The following is a 15354-nucleotide window of genomic DNA, read 5'->3' as shown; positions in this document are numbered from 1 at the left end:
AAAAAGCCATCCGTTTTATATGCAGTCAAATTAATAAGGCTATGCAATTTGCTGTGGCCACATACGACTTTTACAGATGCGTTAAGCATCTTTCTTTACTTAAATAGTTCACTTATATTTATGTTCTCATGCTCTCTGTCTGTAGTAGATTTAAAATCAAATATTACGACAGAGAATCTACTCAGGAGGCATGGTGGTAAAATTAAAAGTCACAGAGATCTAAGAATCTCAGGTCATCATTAACAGAGCTATCCCTCATCCCAGTAAGATCTCAAAGGCTCATGCACAGTAGCCACTATTTAGGTAACACAGAACCTCCAGGTACAGAGAACAGACAAAACCCATATCATACACATTCTGGTCTCCAGTAGCTGTAAAAATATTATCAAAAGCTCTATAAATATAGATGATTAATTGCTCCCCATAAGTCCTACGATAACCGTCTTAGCAGCAAATGTCTCAAGCACCAAGGAAATATTATCAGTGTTAAATAATTGTGGAGATTCAATAACGTTTACCCCAAGCATAACGTTAATTGTTTCTGGAACTACAATAGTTTGGTCCCAAATATCACCATTTAATTTCAGATTCTTGCAAACTAAAGTTTATAATATTCTGAAAATTATACATGTAATCCCCAAATACCAGTTTAGTTTTTAAGTTTTAGTAACTACATGACTTTGGTAATTAATTATCAACTTGTCAAGTAGTGACATATGATACTGTCCCTCATGGGAGGAATATACCCCACACACTAATGTATTACCATCACATGGCAGGAATACCACCGAAATCTAAGGGTATCCAACAAACACTGGGATGGCCACCTTATGCCAACAATGCCCATCAGAAGCCATATATGAGCAGCATTTGCTGTGGTGGCAGCCATTGCACAAGGCCCAACAGTACGCCAGTCAGTGCTGGGGTGGCAACAAAAATGCAAAGGGTACCATGCATTGCCATCAAAATGCAAACTATCTCAATGACCCCCATACTTGACTTAATGTGTATATTTTTGTGCCTATAGGGCACGTTATCACCACATATGCCTTCTTGGCACTAGAAGACAACAGTTTTTTTGTAGAATGTTAGTCTAGCTAGGTCATTAATGGAGATAAAAGTTTTCGATTTTTTTGTTTCTAAAATCCAGACACAGGCTTTCCGCTGTTAAATATAAAGGGATAATATATTCTAAAATGTGGCTGTGATGTACCCTGTCACAGCCACATCAAGCCTTTCTGGTTTTCTTGGTCCCTGTGAGAAGGCGATTTGAGGACCCGAAGGCACTCTTTCTTAGGACTGTACACACTTTCGATATTAATCAGAAATTGAGAAATTGCCCAATAAAAGCTCAAGGGGCCAGTAGGAACTGTGAGATCTTTAAACTGAATCCGATGTTCCCCGGGGAGCTAGCAGAGTGTTCTTAAATGTGAGTCATGGAATCTCTTCTGATAGCGTGGAAGGGTAGCTGAGCAGCCATGTTCGGCACACAATACAGTTTTTACATAAGACAATAAGTGAGTCATGTGTTAACTCTACTATATTGATGGAGATGAGAACTAAGCATTTATGCTGTACCAGGTGTCTTTATTGTTCGGGGAGATGGGGAGGATCTCTGTCAGCCAAATGGTGGTAGCCTTGTTTAGAAACAGCAGCTCCTCCATTTTATTTCCATTCAGGTTTACATCATTTACTTCCATCCAAGTTTAACTTGCCATGGAGGAATGTTTCAACTGGATCTTGTTTTCATGGCTAGAGTATTCGTTCCAAAACCGGTTTTGTGTGTTGTCTGCAGATGTGAAAACCACAAACCCCATGACCATTGGCTCTGCAGAGGCCATTCCTTTGTATAGATTAGTCAGCAGGTGCCTTAAGGATGACCTTCGCAACAATCCAGAAGTAAGAGAGTGCGGACAAAGGGAAAGAGAGGGAATTTGACTTTGCTAGCTTATGTAAGCACTCAGGAGTACCCATTTTCCAGCTGGCCCCCAGACGTGCTCCTTCATCAGTCACATGCTCACTCAGTGTGAGTATTACTTGAAAAGGGGGTTTTAGAACCCGCCCTCATTTTCGGAGACAAGACTACGTTTTGATGCAACAAGAGTTGTGTGCTATACAAAAAAATTATTTGCAATGCAATAGGTCTTGTATTTGCAAGAGTTTGAGCAATTGGCATTATAAATGACAATGCCTTTTATTTATAAGTTTTGAAATCCTGCAAGCGGTGCATAAACACACACTTTGTACTTGCTTACGAGAAGCAAAGCTGTCAGTAAAAGAAGTGCCAGCCTTGCTTCTTGTAAGCAACGACTATGAGTACAAAGTGCATGTTTACGCACCACTTGAAAATTTTCAAACCATATATATAAAAGGCTTTGTCATTTACAATGTCAATAGCTTAAACTGTCGCAAATGCGAGAACTATTGCATTGCAAATGCTTGTTCTATATGTTGCAGCAATGAATCTTGCTTTCTGCCTCTATATGCCTATAAGTTTTGGTATGAAATGAAAGCAGACATGTACCTAGGGGACAGTCTCATCTGCTCAGGTTTAATTATTCTTAGATCTAGACCAATGGTGTTCAGAGATGTACAAGAACGCTCTCAATGTAAGGAACACTCCAATAGTAGGTAGGATTTTTATTCTTGCATAATCAATGAAAGTAAGACCCAGGATGTCCTGCTCCTACAAAGTTTCACTGCATTCTTAATTGCATATGTCCTAGATTCTCTTGCTTGCTGAATATATTTGCATATTGTGCTTGGATACTGGGCATTAAAAGGACAATATTCCCTGGAGTCCATTGATGTCCTTGAAAAATACCATGCAACTATATTGGATTGAATGGCAGTTACAATACGATGTTAGCTTGGCTAAGAGCTCGGTCCTGATTTACTGAGTGTTTTTCCTTGGGTTAATGCAGTCTTAAAACTGTCTTATACCAAGTAATATATGGACCTGTGATGTGCTACGGCTCTTGACTATACTAAGCCCAGGAAAAACGTTGGAAATCAGTCTCAATGTATTTAAATTGTAAGTGAAGGTGTGCCCCTATACCTAAATGCTATTTTCTACTGCCCATAAAGCAAATTAATAAAAAATACAAACATTCTAGTAGACCTCACCTGGTGTCCTCTGGCATGGAGTGTATTTATTATATACGCTGGCATTTGATTTCTGTCATGGTCATGATTGATGGATTTAATTGGTGCTCCTATGAAAAGACGTTTTCTTCAAATCCTAGATGTTAATTTAGAGAAACGTTGGAACTTAGCTTTACTTGTTGGGTGTTTCACTGATTTGTTTTGCTTCCAACAGGTTCGGGATCAAGGGTGCTGCGTATCTGAAAAACAAAGAGGGTTTAGTGATCTGCTGCCAGCCTGGCGGAGGGTCAGAGTGGCGTGCAGGATCCCTCCAACGCTCCAAGCACAGGATTGTCGTCACTCCTGTGGGGGCTGAGTCTGTTTCCTTTGGGTTGTTTGACCATGTCACGGTGAGTATTAGGCAAATCGGTTCCTGGTGTGATTGTTTCTGCATTGTTGATTGCAGCTGCCTGGTCACTAGAATCTTGCATATCCAAAAGTATGGTGCTGCAAAATAGCTGTTGTAATGATGTGAGAATGTCTGCCTTTACCGCCTGTGAGCCGATCTTTGAAACTCAGAACATTTCCATTATGATGCATAAAGAAGGTGCTTGGCAATTATGATCTACTCACCTACTTCCTCAGAAGGAAGCACATATCTATGTGGTTGGACAGAGGACAGAGAAATGTGTCATGGATTTACTACCTCATTCTTTAGTCATGTTTAGCTTAATTGCTTCAAATTAACAAGAAGGACTGAACAAGTGTCCTCACTCGTACATTGGCCTTGAAGTAGACCCCGAGCTGGGTATCATCAAGACCGTGGTTATGGAGTGAAAGAAAAGCTGCATTTTTTTTATTTTAACAGCTGTTGAGTATGTCCATTTACACAGATTTCTCCTGTCAAGATAGCTATATAAAATATGTTTGTGCATAAATTATCTTTATTTACCAATGCAGAACACAAATTGGCATTCTACGTTACACTGTGAATGCATGATTCACCAGCATTGTGTGCAGGTCACCCTTTCATGTGTGGAATTATCACTGTGGTCACTTAGGACTGCCTTGTACTTTATTTCACCCCTGGAGCTGTGGTGGCCTTGGTATCTTTCTGTATTTTATTGCCTATATAATAAGGCTTAGCGCTTAGGGCTTGTCATCAACATTCTGTCCAAAGGAACGGATAGCTCTCTTTCACACTTTAGCACATAGCAATGTACTTGGCTACTTCATATTCATTAGGGGATGGACAGTAAGACGCAACTTCGGCCAGCATCCTAAATCCATGCGGTAGTCATTAAATAAAAAGAATAGTTTGGAGGGCAAGTAATCCATCTGCTAAAGGGTAGCACATTGGCCTGCTTGGCTTTAATAATTGTCTAGTGACTTTATAGCTACCAGCAGCTTGACAAATATTTTTAGTTTTTCTTTTGAAGGTTTAGGAGTTCATCCTGGAATAATTTGGTTTATTTCTGCTTTTTATCTTCCTACCAGGTGCGAATATCTGTGCAGACGTCCCGATGCCACACAGCCACCATCAGGCTTGAGATTGTTAGCAACCGGCCATATCAGTCACCAGAGGCAGAACTATTGCCACAGAACTCACAACTGATGAAGTCTGAGCTGGTGAAAGAGGTGACGCGCTCTGCTGAGGAAGCCCAACTCGCTCACCGTGAGGCCACGACTGCCACCATAATGCCACAAAAAGAATATGAGGAGTACCGACAGAGTCTGGAGCCCAGCTTGTACGCACTCTTCGAGGAAATTCAAGAACTGGCCCTGCTGGATGTGTCTATAGCAGAAACCCCTGATGAGTCCCAAATCTGATAATCAGAAGCCACACTGAACATTTGAACAAATTAGAGCATGTGCACTGAGTATAGAATTTTACGCTTTATGCTATTGTTTGATAACAGAGAACCTATTTTTTAATAGTGGAATCATGAATGTTTCTTTCATGTGAATTTTTTAAGGCTGCCTATGCATTTTAGCCTGTAAGTATAAGAGAATCCATGCAGTGCCTCTCCCTGAATGAGGGACCTTTTGAAAAACAAGCTGGACTTGACATTGTTGAATGCCTAAAGAATAGTCATTTTTAAGACTGGTGATGCTCAAACTCTCAAATTCCATGCACTGTGTGGCAGCTTTTAAATCATCAAGGACCAATTTAGAAAAGTATATCCAGTCTTTGGTGCTTGTCGTTCACAGCTCTTGCATTCAAGCTGTTACGTTTGTCTACCTCTTGTGACTCTCTTTTCGTCTCCCGTTTGATATTCCATAATTCCTAACCTGGAGTGATCCAGTCACCTATTAGTTTATTCCATTTGTATTTGTAGTCTGGGCCCTATGTAAGTATGTCTGAATTAATTGTTTTAGCAGCCTCCAGATTTAACACAGTGTTATAAGCAATGCTTACTCTCTACAAGCTTGCACTACCTGTTTCCGGAGGAGGATGCTTTTATACTGCAGTGCTGGACACGCAGTGCCGGGCCTTCTGTGCTGACAATGCTCCTCCCCTGTCACAGTAAATACGGTGAAGATGCACTACTCGACTCAGGGGACCTCTGAAGAAAGATAATATTTATTGCTGAAGAACAAAGGAATTACTGTAGCCATTGCCTGGATATGAGGACTCCATTGCCCTGTGTTGAGTAAGTTATGGCAAAAGTGGTCACCATCCGATCAGTTAATCAAGAGTAATTAGCAAATGTAATGACTCAAGGCCTGAAGATTCACCCACATTTATTAGTGCTAATTTGAGTTTGTGTTTAAATTAGACTTTGCTCGGTTCAGTGTATGGAAAAATAAGTGTAGACCATAGGCAGTGGACAGAATTAATTCACCTGAATGTATTAATGTCTCAAACCCCAAAGTGGGTCTGCTGCTTGGACCTGTTCGGTAACCTCCGACTGATCCTTTTGAGGAGTCGCACTGGAGTGAGTATGTTTGTCCGAATAAACGTAAATATTTTCTGGTGTATACATTTTTTTTTTTAACAATCTAGTTTTAATAAAAGCTATTTTTTTACCTCTCATGTTTTTCATCCTTTATTGCAGCACTTTAATGACCGGTTGAATTCTATTTTTCAGTAAAATGCCTGTCTTCTGAAATTTGAATTTTAGTCACAGACTCCTGGAAAGTTCCTATTATACTCCTTCACAGGGATGTGTTAACTCTGTTTTGTAGTCTGCAAATGTGTTCTCAGCATGAAAGGACATGTTTAAAAAAAAATTATGTTCGAGGCATATGGGCTGCAGATCTCACATTAGTGCATAGATTGCCATCTGGTGGTGGGCCCGGATGATTACACTTTGTTGTTGTCTTGGAAGAGCCTTTGTTTGGTAGATGACTCCTCCTGTAGAGCGTAGTGCGCATGGGCATCGACTCCATCTTCAGATTGTTTTTTTCCGCCATCGGGCTCGGATGTGTTTATCGTTCGGTCCCGTTATCGATCTCCTTTCGACTTCCAGTCCTCCATCATACCATCGGTATTGTCTTCGATCGTTATTTCCTGTTACTTGCGTCGAAGAAAGGCTTGCGCTTCTTGATTCCCGTGCTCGTCGGGCCCACCTGCGCCATAAGGCCTTTGGCAAATGGAAAGAACACCCTTCAAGAAGTGCCCTCAGTGTAGACACAAATTTCCCCACACTGATCTACATTAGTTGTGCAATCTGTGCTCGTCCCCAGAGCACATGAGTCGAGATTACCAGGCCTGCGCTTCGTTCCGGTCCAAGAAAACTATCAGAGACCGTCAAGCTCGAAGAGTCATGGCACAGTCCTCTTCATCGACACCAGATCTCATCATAGACGAGACTCCAATCGATCTAGAGTCCAAAGAACAACAGCAGGACGACGTTGTTTCTGAAGCAGAGAACTCAGCTTCTGGAGCCGAAGGACAATCAGAAGATGACGATCTTCTTACAGCTGGTTAACAAGTCATGAGTACAAGCGTCGACCCTGTTCACACCCCCATACCGGGCCAGGCTTTGGTTCCACCTTCGGGTCCAGGTGCACACCGATCAAAAACTTCCGACGCCCTCCTTCCGGCTCTGCAACAAAGAATCCTAAAAAGCCTCTAAGCAACTCGGACTCGAGTCAGTCTGTCGGTCCCGACAAGCAAAAGGTCCTTAAAGCCAAACTAACTCTGGCACCGAAGCAACCCTGTGTACCAAAACCGGTCGAGCCGAAAACAAGCTCAGCACCGAAAACAGTTCCCAAGACTATTGAACCGAAGCCAACTCCGGTACCGAAACAAGTCGACCTGAAGTCCACTTCGGCACGAAACACACTTCGGCACCTAAAGTTGTCGACCCGAAACGTGCTTTGGAACCAATAATTCCGGATCCGAAAACATCCGATCCGAACAAGAGACACAACACCAAGAAAGATTCTGACCACAAGTCTTCAGTAACCGAAACCAAAATCTGCTCCAAAAACTGTAATAGAGACTGCAAGAACTTCTAAGCAGCTCGGCCCCAAACAAGACAAGTCGGTGCCGAAAAAGGATAGTTACACAGAAGAGCTTTTCCACCCAGATCCAAAACGAAAGACTCTTCTTATTCACCCAAAAACTGGACATATAATTACAGTGCCTGAAAAAAGGAAGCGGGACCCTCCCAAAAACACCTCCAGTTCCTCTCAAGAAACTTGCTCAAGCTTCTCCCATAAGAATTCCTTCACCACTGCCAGAGCTACCACTGGACATTTCCCCTGCACACTCACCATCCACCACGCACAGCCCTGCACCAAAAGAGGATGATGAGGATGAGGATAATTATGCAGAGGGGGCAGAAAATGAGCAACCCATAGATGACACAGATGACCCAGACAATATTCCTGGCCCATCAGATGATCCCTGAGAAGATTATAATGTGCCAGATGCCCCAGATCTACCACAAGATGACGCATACCCTTCTAGGCCATCTCCTCCAGATGACACTATAGGGTTTACGCAACTCATTCATAGGGCAGCCACCTTTAATGGGGTAGATTTACACACTGATCCAGTAGAGGAAGACTTCCTTATGGATACATTACTACCATCACATAAAACCACAAACACATTACCAATGCTTAGGGGAGTGGTAAAACACGCACCAGAGGTATTCAAAGACCCCATCAGAGCCAGAGTAATTAATCCCAGATTAGAAAAGTAGTATAAAGCATCTCCAACTGACCCAGCATACATCAAAGGCCAGTTGCCATTAGACTCATTAGTAGTCTCAAACGGTAGGAAGAGAGCTAACTTGCAGACAACAGGGGATGCTCCACCCCCTGATAAGGAGTCCAAACTTTTAGATGCTTCAGGAAATGCACCATCTCACAAGCAGCCAATGTCTGGAGAATTACTAACACTCTAACCCTGTTAGCAAGATATGATCGAGCTCATTACGATAAACTAGAAACACTTATGCAACATTTGCCAGACAAATATAAGGCCAGGGCTTCTGACTTACAGGAAGGCAAAGTCATTACCAATACCTAAATTTGTTGTGCTTTAGATACTGCTGACACAGCCTCTAGAGCAATAAATACAGGCGTACTTTTACGTAGACATGCCTGGTTGCGCATCTCTGGGTTCAAACCAGAGGTACAGACCAGTATCCTTAATCAACCTTTTGACCAGCAACATCTTTTTGGTCCTACAGTTGATAATGCACTGGAGAAAATGAAAAAGGATACGGACACAGCAAAATCCATGGGAGCCTTACAAACTCAAACTCCCCGAGCGTCCTTTCGTCGCTCCTCTTACAGGGACGCCTGCAAAGGTTTTCAAACAGACAACGCCTCCTCTTCTTACAAGGTGCCCACCCAATCCTCGCCCAATAGAGGTTATTACAGAGGAGGATATAGAGGTAACAACACTAAAGGTAGAGGCACAGGTAACAACAACCGCAACGCCTCCAGTCCTAAGCAGTGCTTTCCCTCCCCTCCCCCCAGACCATTCCACTCCTGTCGGGGGGGGAGATTACAACAGTTCCTACCTGTCTGGAACTCCATCGCTACAGACAGGTGGGTGAGACAAATAGTTCAGTCAGGTTTTTGCCTTGAGCTCACTTCTACTCCTCCAACATTACCACCCAGACAGCGTCCCATGTCACAGGAGCATCTCACACTCCTAAAACAAGAGGTTGCTTCTCTACTGCAAAAGAATGCAATAGAACCAGTCCCAGTACACCATCAAAACACAGGAGTTTACTCCCTATATTTTCTTATCCCCAAAAAGGACGGCTCCCTCAGACCTATATAACAGGCCTGAGACCCCTAAATCTTTACATACAGTCCGACCGCTTCCATATGGTCACATTACAGCAGGTACTTCCTCTGTTAAAACAAGGTGACTTCCTTGCCACCCTAGATCTAAAGGACACCTACTTCCACATTCCCATCCACCAAGCTCACAGAAAGTACCTCCGGTTCGTAATAGACGGTCAGCATTACCAGTTCAAGGTACTCCCTCTCGGAGTAACTACAGCACCTCGAGTTGTCACAAAGTGTGTAGCAGTAGTAGCAGCACACTTGAGAAGGGACAACATTCATGTCTTCCAATACCTAGACGACTGGCTAATAAAATCCAAGTCATACCATCAGTGCGTGCCGCACAAGCATCAGACCTTCTGCCTGCTACACAAGCTCGCTTCACAGTAAATCAAAAGAAATCACATCTCCAACCATCCCTGTCTCAACAGTATCTGGGTGCCACAATAGATCCCTCCAAAGCAATTGCATCCCCAATCCAGCAAGGATACAAAGTATGCAAGCTCTTATACAAAAATTCCAGCCGCAACACTCACTTCCAGCTCGAGCGTTCATTCAATTAATTGGAATGATGGCATCTTGCATCGTCATAGTGCCACACGCAAGACTCCAAATGCGCCCCCTGCAAGAGTGCTTGGCAAGCCAATGGAACTAAGCTAAACAACAACTAACAGATCTGGTGGTGGTGGACGACCGGACACATATCTCTCTACAGTGGTGGAACACCAAAAACCTTTCAAAAGGCCAGCCGTTCATAGAGCCAGTTTCACAGGTGGTGCTAACCACAGACGCATCTCTCTCAGGCTGGGGAGCGCATTTGGAAGAGCACACAGTTTAGGGCACATGGACACCACAACAAAAGCTACTCCACATAAACCATCTGGAGTTGCTATCCATTTTCTAGCTCTAAAGTCATTTCAACATTACCTATCAAGCAAGGCTGTATTAGTCCGTACCGACAATATGACAGCCATGTACTACATCCAAAAACAGGGAGAACACACTCCTTACAGCTCTCCCGGCTGGCGCAGAGCATATGGAGGTGGGCCATTCCTCAAAAAATCTTTCTGTTAGCAGAGCATCTACCAGGCGTTCACAATCAAGTTACGGATCTGTTAAGTCGTCAAAGACAACAGATACATAAGTATGGAGGATGAAGTGGGAACTTCATCCTCCAGTTCTTCAACCTTTCTTTCACAAGTGGGGCCAACAGGAGATAGATCTGTTTGCCACACACCTCAACTCCAAATGCCCACGCTTCGCCGCCAGGTATCCATAACCATAGTCCAAAGGCAATGCGATATGGATGAGTTGGTCAGACAGATTTGTGTACGCTTTTCCGCCTCTCCCACTCATTCCGTTAGTGGTGCGCAAGCTACAGCAACACACCCTCACATTGATTCTCATTGCACCAATGTGGGCAAGACAACTGTGGTACACCACACTACTAGAGCTCTCAGTAGTACCACATCAAAAATTAAAACTCTCTCCACACCTACTGACACAGAACCATGGAGAGATCATGCATCCGGACCCCATGCAGCTCAACCTAGCGATTTGGCTCGTGAGGTCTTAGAATTTGGATACCTTAATCTTCCGCCTGGTTGCATGAATGTTATAAATGAAGCTAGACGTCCCACCACTAGAGCATGCTATGCAGCCAAGTGGAAAGGTGTGGTGTGTATTGCACAAATAACAACATTAACCCACTAGATGTTTCTATCCAAAACATCATATGTTACCTGCTCCATCTACAAAGATGTAGTTTAGCATACTCCCCAATCAGGTTACATCTTGCTGCTATAGCAGCTTACCTTCAAAACAGACCACATCTGTCATTATTCAGAGTACCTGCCATCAAAGCATTTATGGAAGGATTCAAAAGAATAATTCCTCCCCTGTATGGAATCTAAATATTGTTCTCACTAGACTTATGGGTCCTCCATTTGAACCCTTGCATAATTGTGAATTAGAGTTCCTTTCATGGAAAGTTGCTTTTTTAATTGCTATTACCTCACTCAGAAGAGTAAGTGAGATCCAGGCATTAACAATTCAAGAACCATTCTTACAACTCCATCACAACAAAGTGGTTCTAAAAACAAACCCCAAATTCCTTCCAAAAGTCATTTCACCGTTCCACCTCAATCTATTGAGTTGCCAGTATTCTTCTCTCAACCACAGACGGTTGCTGAAAGAGCTCTCCATACATTAGATGTCAAAAGAGCTCTCCTCTACTATATTGATAGGACAAAACCATTTCGTAAAACAAACTAATTGTTTGTATCCTTTTCTCCTCCACATAAAGGTAATCCCATTTCAAAAGATGGGATTGCAAGGTGGATTGTCAAATGCATTCAAATTTGTTACCAAAAAGCAAAACACACTCTATCTATTCCTCCTTGGGCTCATTCCACCAGTAAACTAGGGGCATCTATGGCATTTTTAGGAAATATTCTCTTAGATGATATCTGCAAAGCAGCTACATGGTCTACACCGCACACATTCACAAAACACTCCTCTGTAGATGTGCCAGCAAAACAACAAGCTAGTGTGGGCCAGACTGTACTCAAAACATTATTTCAAACTACTGCAACAGATACTGGTGGTCGCTGCTAAGGGAGAGAACTGCTGTGCAATCAATGCACTAGTGTGTGATCTGCAGCCCATATGCCTCGAACGGAAAATGCTACTTAACAGTATACATCTGTTCTTGGCAGGTAGGGCTGCAGAGTCGCACACGCCCACCTGCCTCCCCAGCTACCTATCTCTATTTCAGTAATATTTTGATTAGATACACTAGACATGGACTTCTTTTTCTGTACTCCTACAACTCCATCATTTCCCCAATAGCGAAAAACAATCTGAAGATGGAGTTGATGCCCATGTGCACTACTCTCTAGAGGAGGAGTCAGCAAAGACTCTTCCAAGACAACAACAAAGTGTAATCATCTGGGCCCACCACCAGATGGCGTTCTATGCACTAGTGTGTGACTCTGCAGCCCTACATGCCAAGAACAGATGCATACTGGTAAGTAGCATTTTCCTTTAATTTCAGTGTACGCCTTCTCTAAAAGTGGAAATTCATAAGCACATTGTAATGAGGTTATGCACAGCTAACTGCTTGTTAATTTAAAAACCCAAGACAGGAGTGCGAGCTATTAGCCCAGTCCTGTTCCTCGTATTCTTCTGTGGTCCCCCCTTGCCTTTATCCAGTCCATACTCTTCTTTATTGTTGTTGTTTGGAGGAGACACGTGAATAGTCTCAAGTCATGTTTCTCACTTGTGACATCATGCCACCTAGTTACACCATGCCCACCATTTTGACATTTGAGATTTCGCTGCCTCTCCTCCCATTGCCCCAGATAAAGGTTGTGCTCGTAGGGTAGCATTATGTTCTCTGAAACAAACTTGGGGCTCACTGTTCACATCTGTTTAAATGTTACATTTTGATAGACATTATGGTAGACCGCACAATCTCTGCTTGTGGAAACTGATTATTGGCTTCATATGCTCTTTTTAATTGTTAATGACATAGTAGCGGAAATCAACCCCATTTGCCCAAGAGATGAGTCCAGTAGTCTTGTAGATATGCACTCTTTCCAGTCATAATAGTGAATAGCTGCTGGTGAATGTCAAATATGTTATCCTTTAGTCTAATACTGCATCATACAATGAGTGCTTAATGTTATCTATGTAATTTTCTATTTGTTAGGCTCTCCTATCTGCTTCACGGTGATTCCTTGCAAATGGACATCATTTTAAAGTATGACATATTCAAGCTTATCACTTTCCACACCAGCATCTTCTAGTGATCTATTTCTATCCATGATAAGAAAATCTAAGCTATGCACAAAAATAAGTTGTACAGTTCTGCTAATCGGTTTCCTTTGCATATGTGTTGGGAAGAGAGCATGGACACAGTGACCTGTGCATCTCATCCCAGAAGGTGGCAAGATGTGTCTAGGGCAGATGAATATGCAATCCCATTTCATCCACACAACAGGGACACACCCCAAAATAGGTATCATCAGCTTTCTTTAATTTGACACGTGTGGCAATAAAATAAAGCTGTAGACATTTTAAATCACCAATCTAAAATAAACGTTAGTGATAGATTCCTTACCTTAGAATATACCCAGGCGTGAGACTGGATCGGGAAAGTTTTTCATCAGCAGTACCCCTGCGCATCGGTAGGTGGCGTCGTGCGGCTCCGCGTACGTCGCTGGCATCATTTCCTTTTTTTTCCCCGCCTGCAAGCACAGACCCGGTTAGAGCACGTACCCTAGTCACTTTTTGACTAACTTTTTTGAGACTTTTGTTTCTACTTCTTTTCTCCTGGTGCCACGTAGGAATGCCTGGATTTAAATCCTGCGGGGCCTGTCGCCGTACGATGTCGGTGGCCGACCCCCAAGGCATTTTTCTCTACTGTCTGGAGCGCGGCCATGACTCCTGCTCATGTTCCGACTGGTAATTAGACATAATATCAAAATTTAAATATCGATGTGACAGAATATCGATAATTTAATATCGATGGTAATATATATCGGAATATTTAATATCGAGTACCAAAATATCGTTTATAGTATGTGTGTTTTAATATCGAAAGTAAAAATATAGAATGAAAAAATATTGTTGTTAAAATATCGATAATGTGTAGTTTTTAGTAATGTGTTTAATTATCTATATCTATACTAATATAATAAAGAGAGAGCCCAAACATTTGAGGCGGGTAATCTCAGGAACCACAGCACCAATCACAACACCCAATACAGCGTTGGAAAGGGCAGTTGCAGCAGAAGGACATAGGCTATGCAGACGTCCACCATATACATTTAAAAGGTAGAAGAACCGTGCCAGCAAAGTAGTCCCTTGTGGGTGTGTATGTGTTGTGCTGTGGGCGTGTGCTGGGGGTGTGACAAACGCTGGGGGCGTGTGGTACGTTCCGCCCTTCATGCCATGTCTCATATCGTATGCTACTCCCTCCCTGCTCCCTTTAAATACCCATGCACCCCATAATCATAACCCACCCTTACTCCTTAAAATACCCCAACACCCTTAAACACTAACCCATCTTAACCCTATAAATATACCCTGTACCCCAAAACCCAAACCTAGCCCTGAACCCTATAAATACCCCTGTACCTCTGTTGTATAGCTCCTATATATCCTTATATCGTGTTAAGTTAGCATAGGTACATTTGAGATTTAAACGCCATTTTTCCTTTCTTGCAACTTCTGCACACGACCCTTAATTGTTGACTTAGCTTTCAACCTAGTGGTTTGCCGTGGTGTATGTGAGAATAATATGTTATTGCTCTGATATCAGTTTTGTTTAATAAACCATGTCTGCACGGAGAGTGCTGAAGTTTCAGGAGCAACACGATATGGAATTGTTATGAGGTCTGATCTCCACGCCTTCATAGTCATAACACAAGTGCAGCCTTTGCCAACTTGGGCTTGAGGCGGGATTGATATTGCTTTGCACGAGAATTGTTAACACACTTGATGCGGTGCACATGCAGAGAGAGCTGGTGTATGCTGATGTGATTCCTTCATGCTAGGACACTAAGGTATGGGCCCGCCCTAAAACAACCCAAAGAGACCTTCTTAGCTAATAATATAATATATGTGTTAGGGAGGGTGAGATATAAGTGTTGTTAACTCTTATTCATTACAGCATGTTAACATGCTGTCACCATTCGCTTTTTATGTCTTAGTAACTATGCTGATAATTTTGCTACTGATAATAAGTATACTTGTATTATCTAAGATACTGCGCCTGAGAAGACGGCATTAGTAAATAAACATTTCAAATGCACATGTGTCTTCTTTACTCCATGTTCTGGTTTGTAATGATAATATAACGAAAGAGTGTTCATGAGTCCCACGTACCCTGAGGTACTGTAAGTTCATGTTCTGGTTTGTCTAAACATTGGGTGTTTGATATGTCCAATGAGACACTGTAGCTAGCTCGGTAAGGGGTGAGTTGGTTGCTAAGGTAAGTTTTGG

The 15354-nt window shown here is 42.6% G+C and overlaps 1 protein-coding gene across 2 annotated transcripts in view; it reads left to right on the top strand.

Annotated features, from left to right (window-relative positions):
• DIS3L (DIS3 like exosome 3'-5' exoribonuclease) overlaps positions 1-6121 on the top strand; it is a 294015-nt gene extending 287894 nt beyond the window's left edge. For both annotated transcript variants that reach the window (XM_078683028.1, XM_078683029.1), the window contains 2 exons: positions 3320-3494; positions 4582-6121. In XM_078683028.1, the coding sequence (XP_078539154.1) occupies positions 3320-3494; positions 4582-4914 (508 nt within the window). In that variant the 3' untranslated portion in view covers positions 4915-6121. The remainder of the gene's footprint in view (positions 1-3319; positions 3495-4581) is intronic.
• Positions 6122-15354: the final 9233 nt, after the last annotated feature.

This window comes from Lissotriton helveticus, chromosome 3_1, assembly GCF_964261635.1.
Source record: "Lissotriton helveticus chromosome 3_1, aLisHel1.1, whole genome shotgun sequence".
NCBI lineage: Eukaryota > Metazoa > Chordata > Amphibia > Caudata > Salamandridae > Lissotriton > Lissotriton helveticus.
Note: the sequence above shows the minus strand (reverse complement) of the source record. Positions and strands in the feature narration are given on the sequence as shown.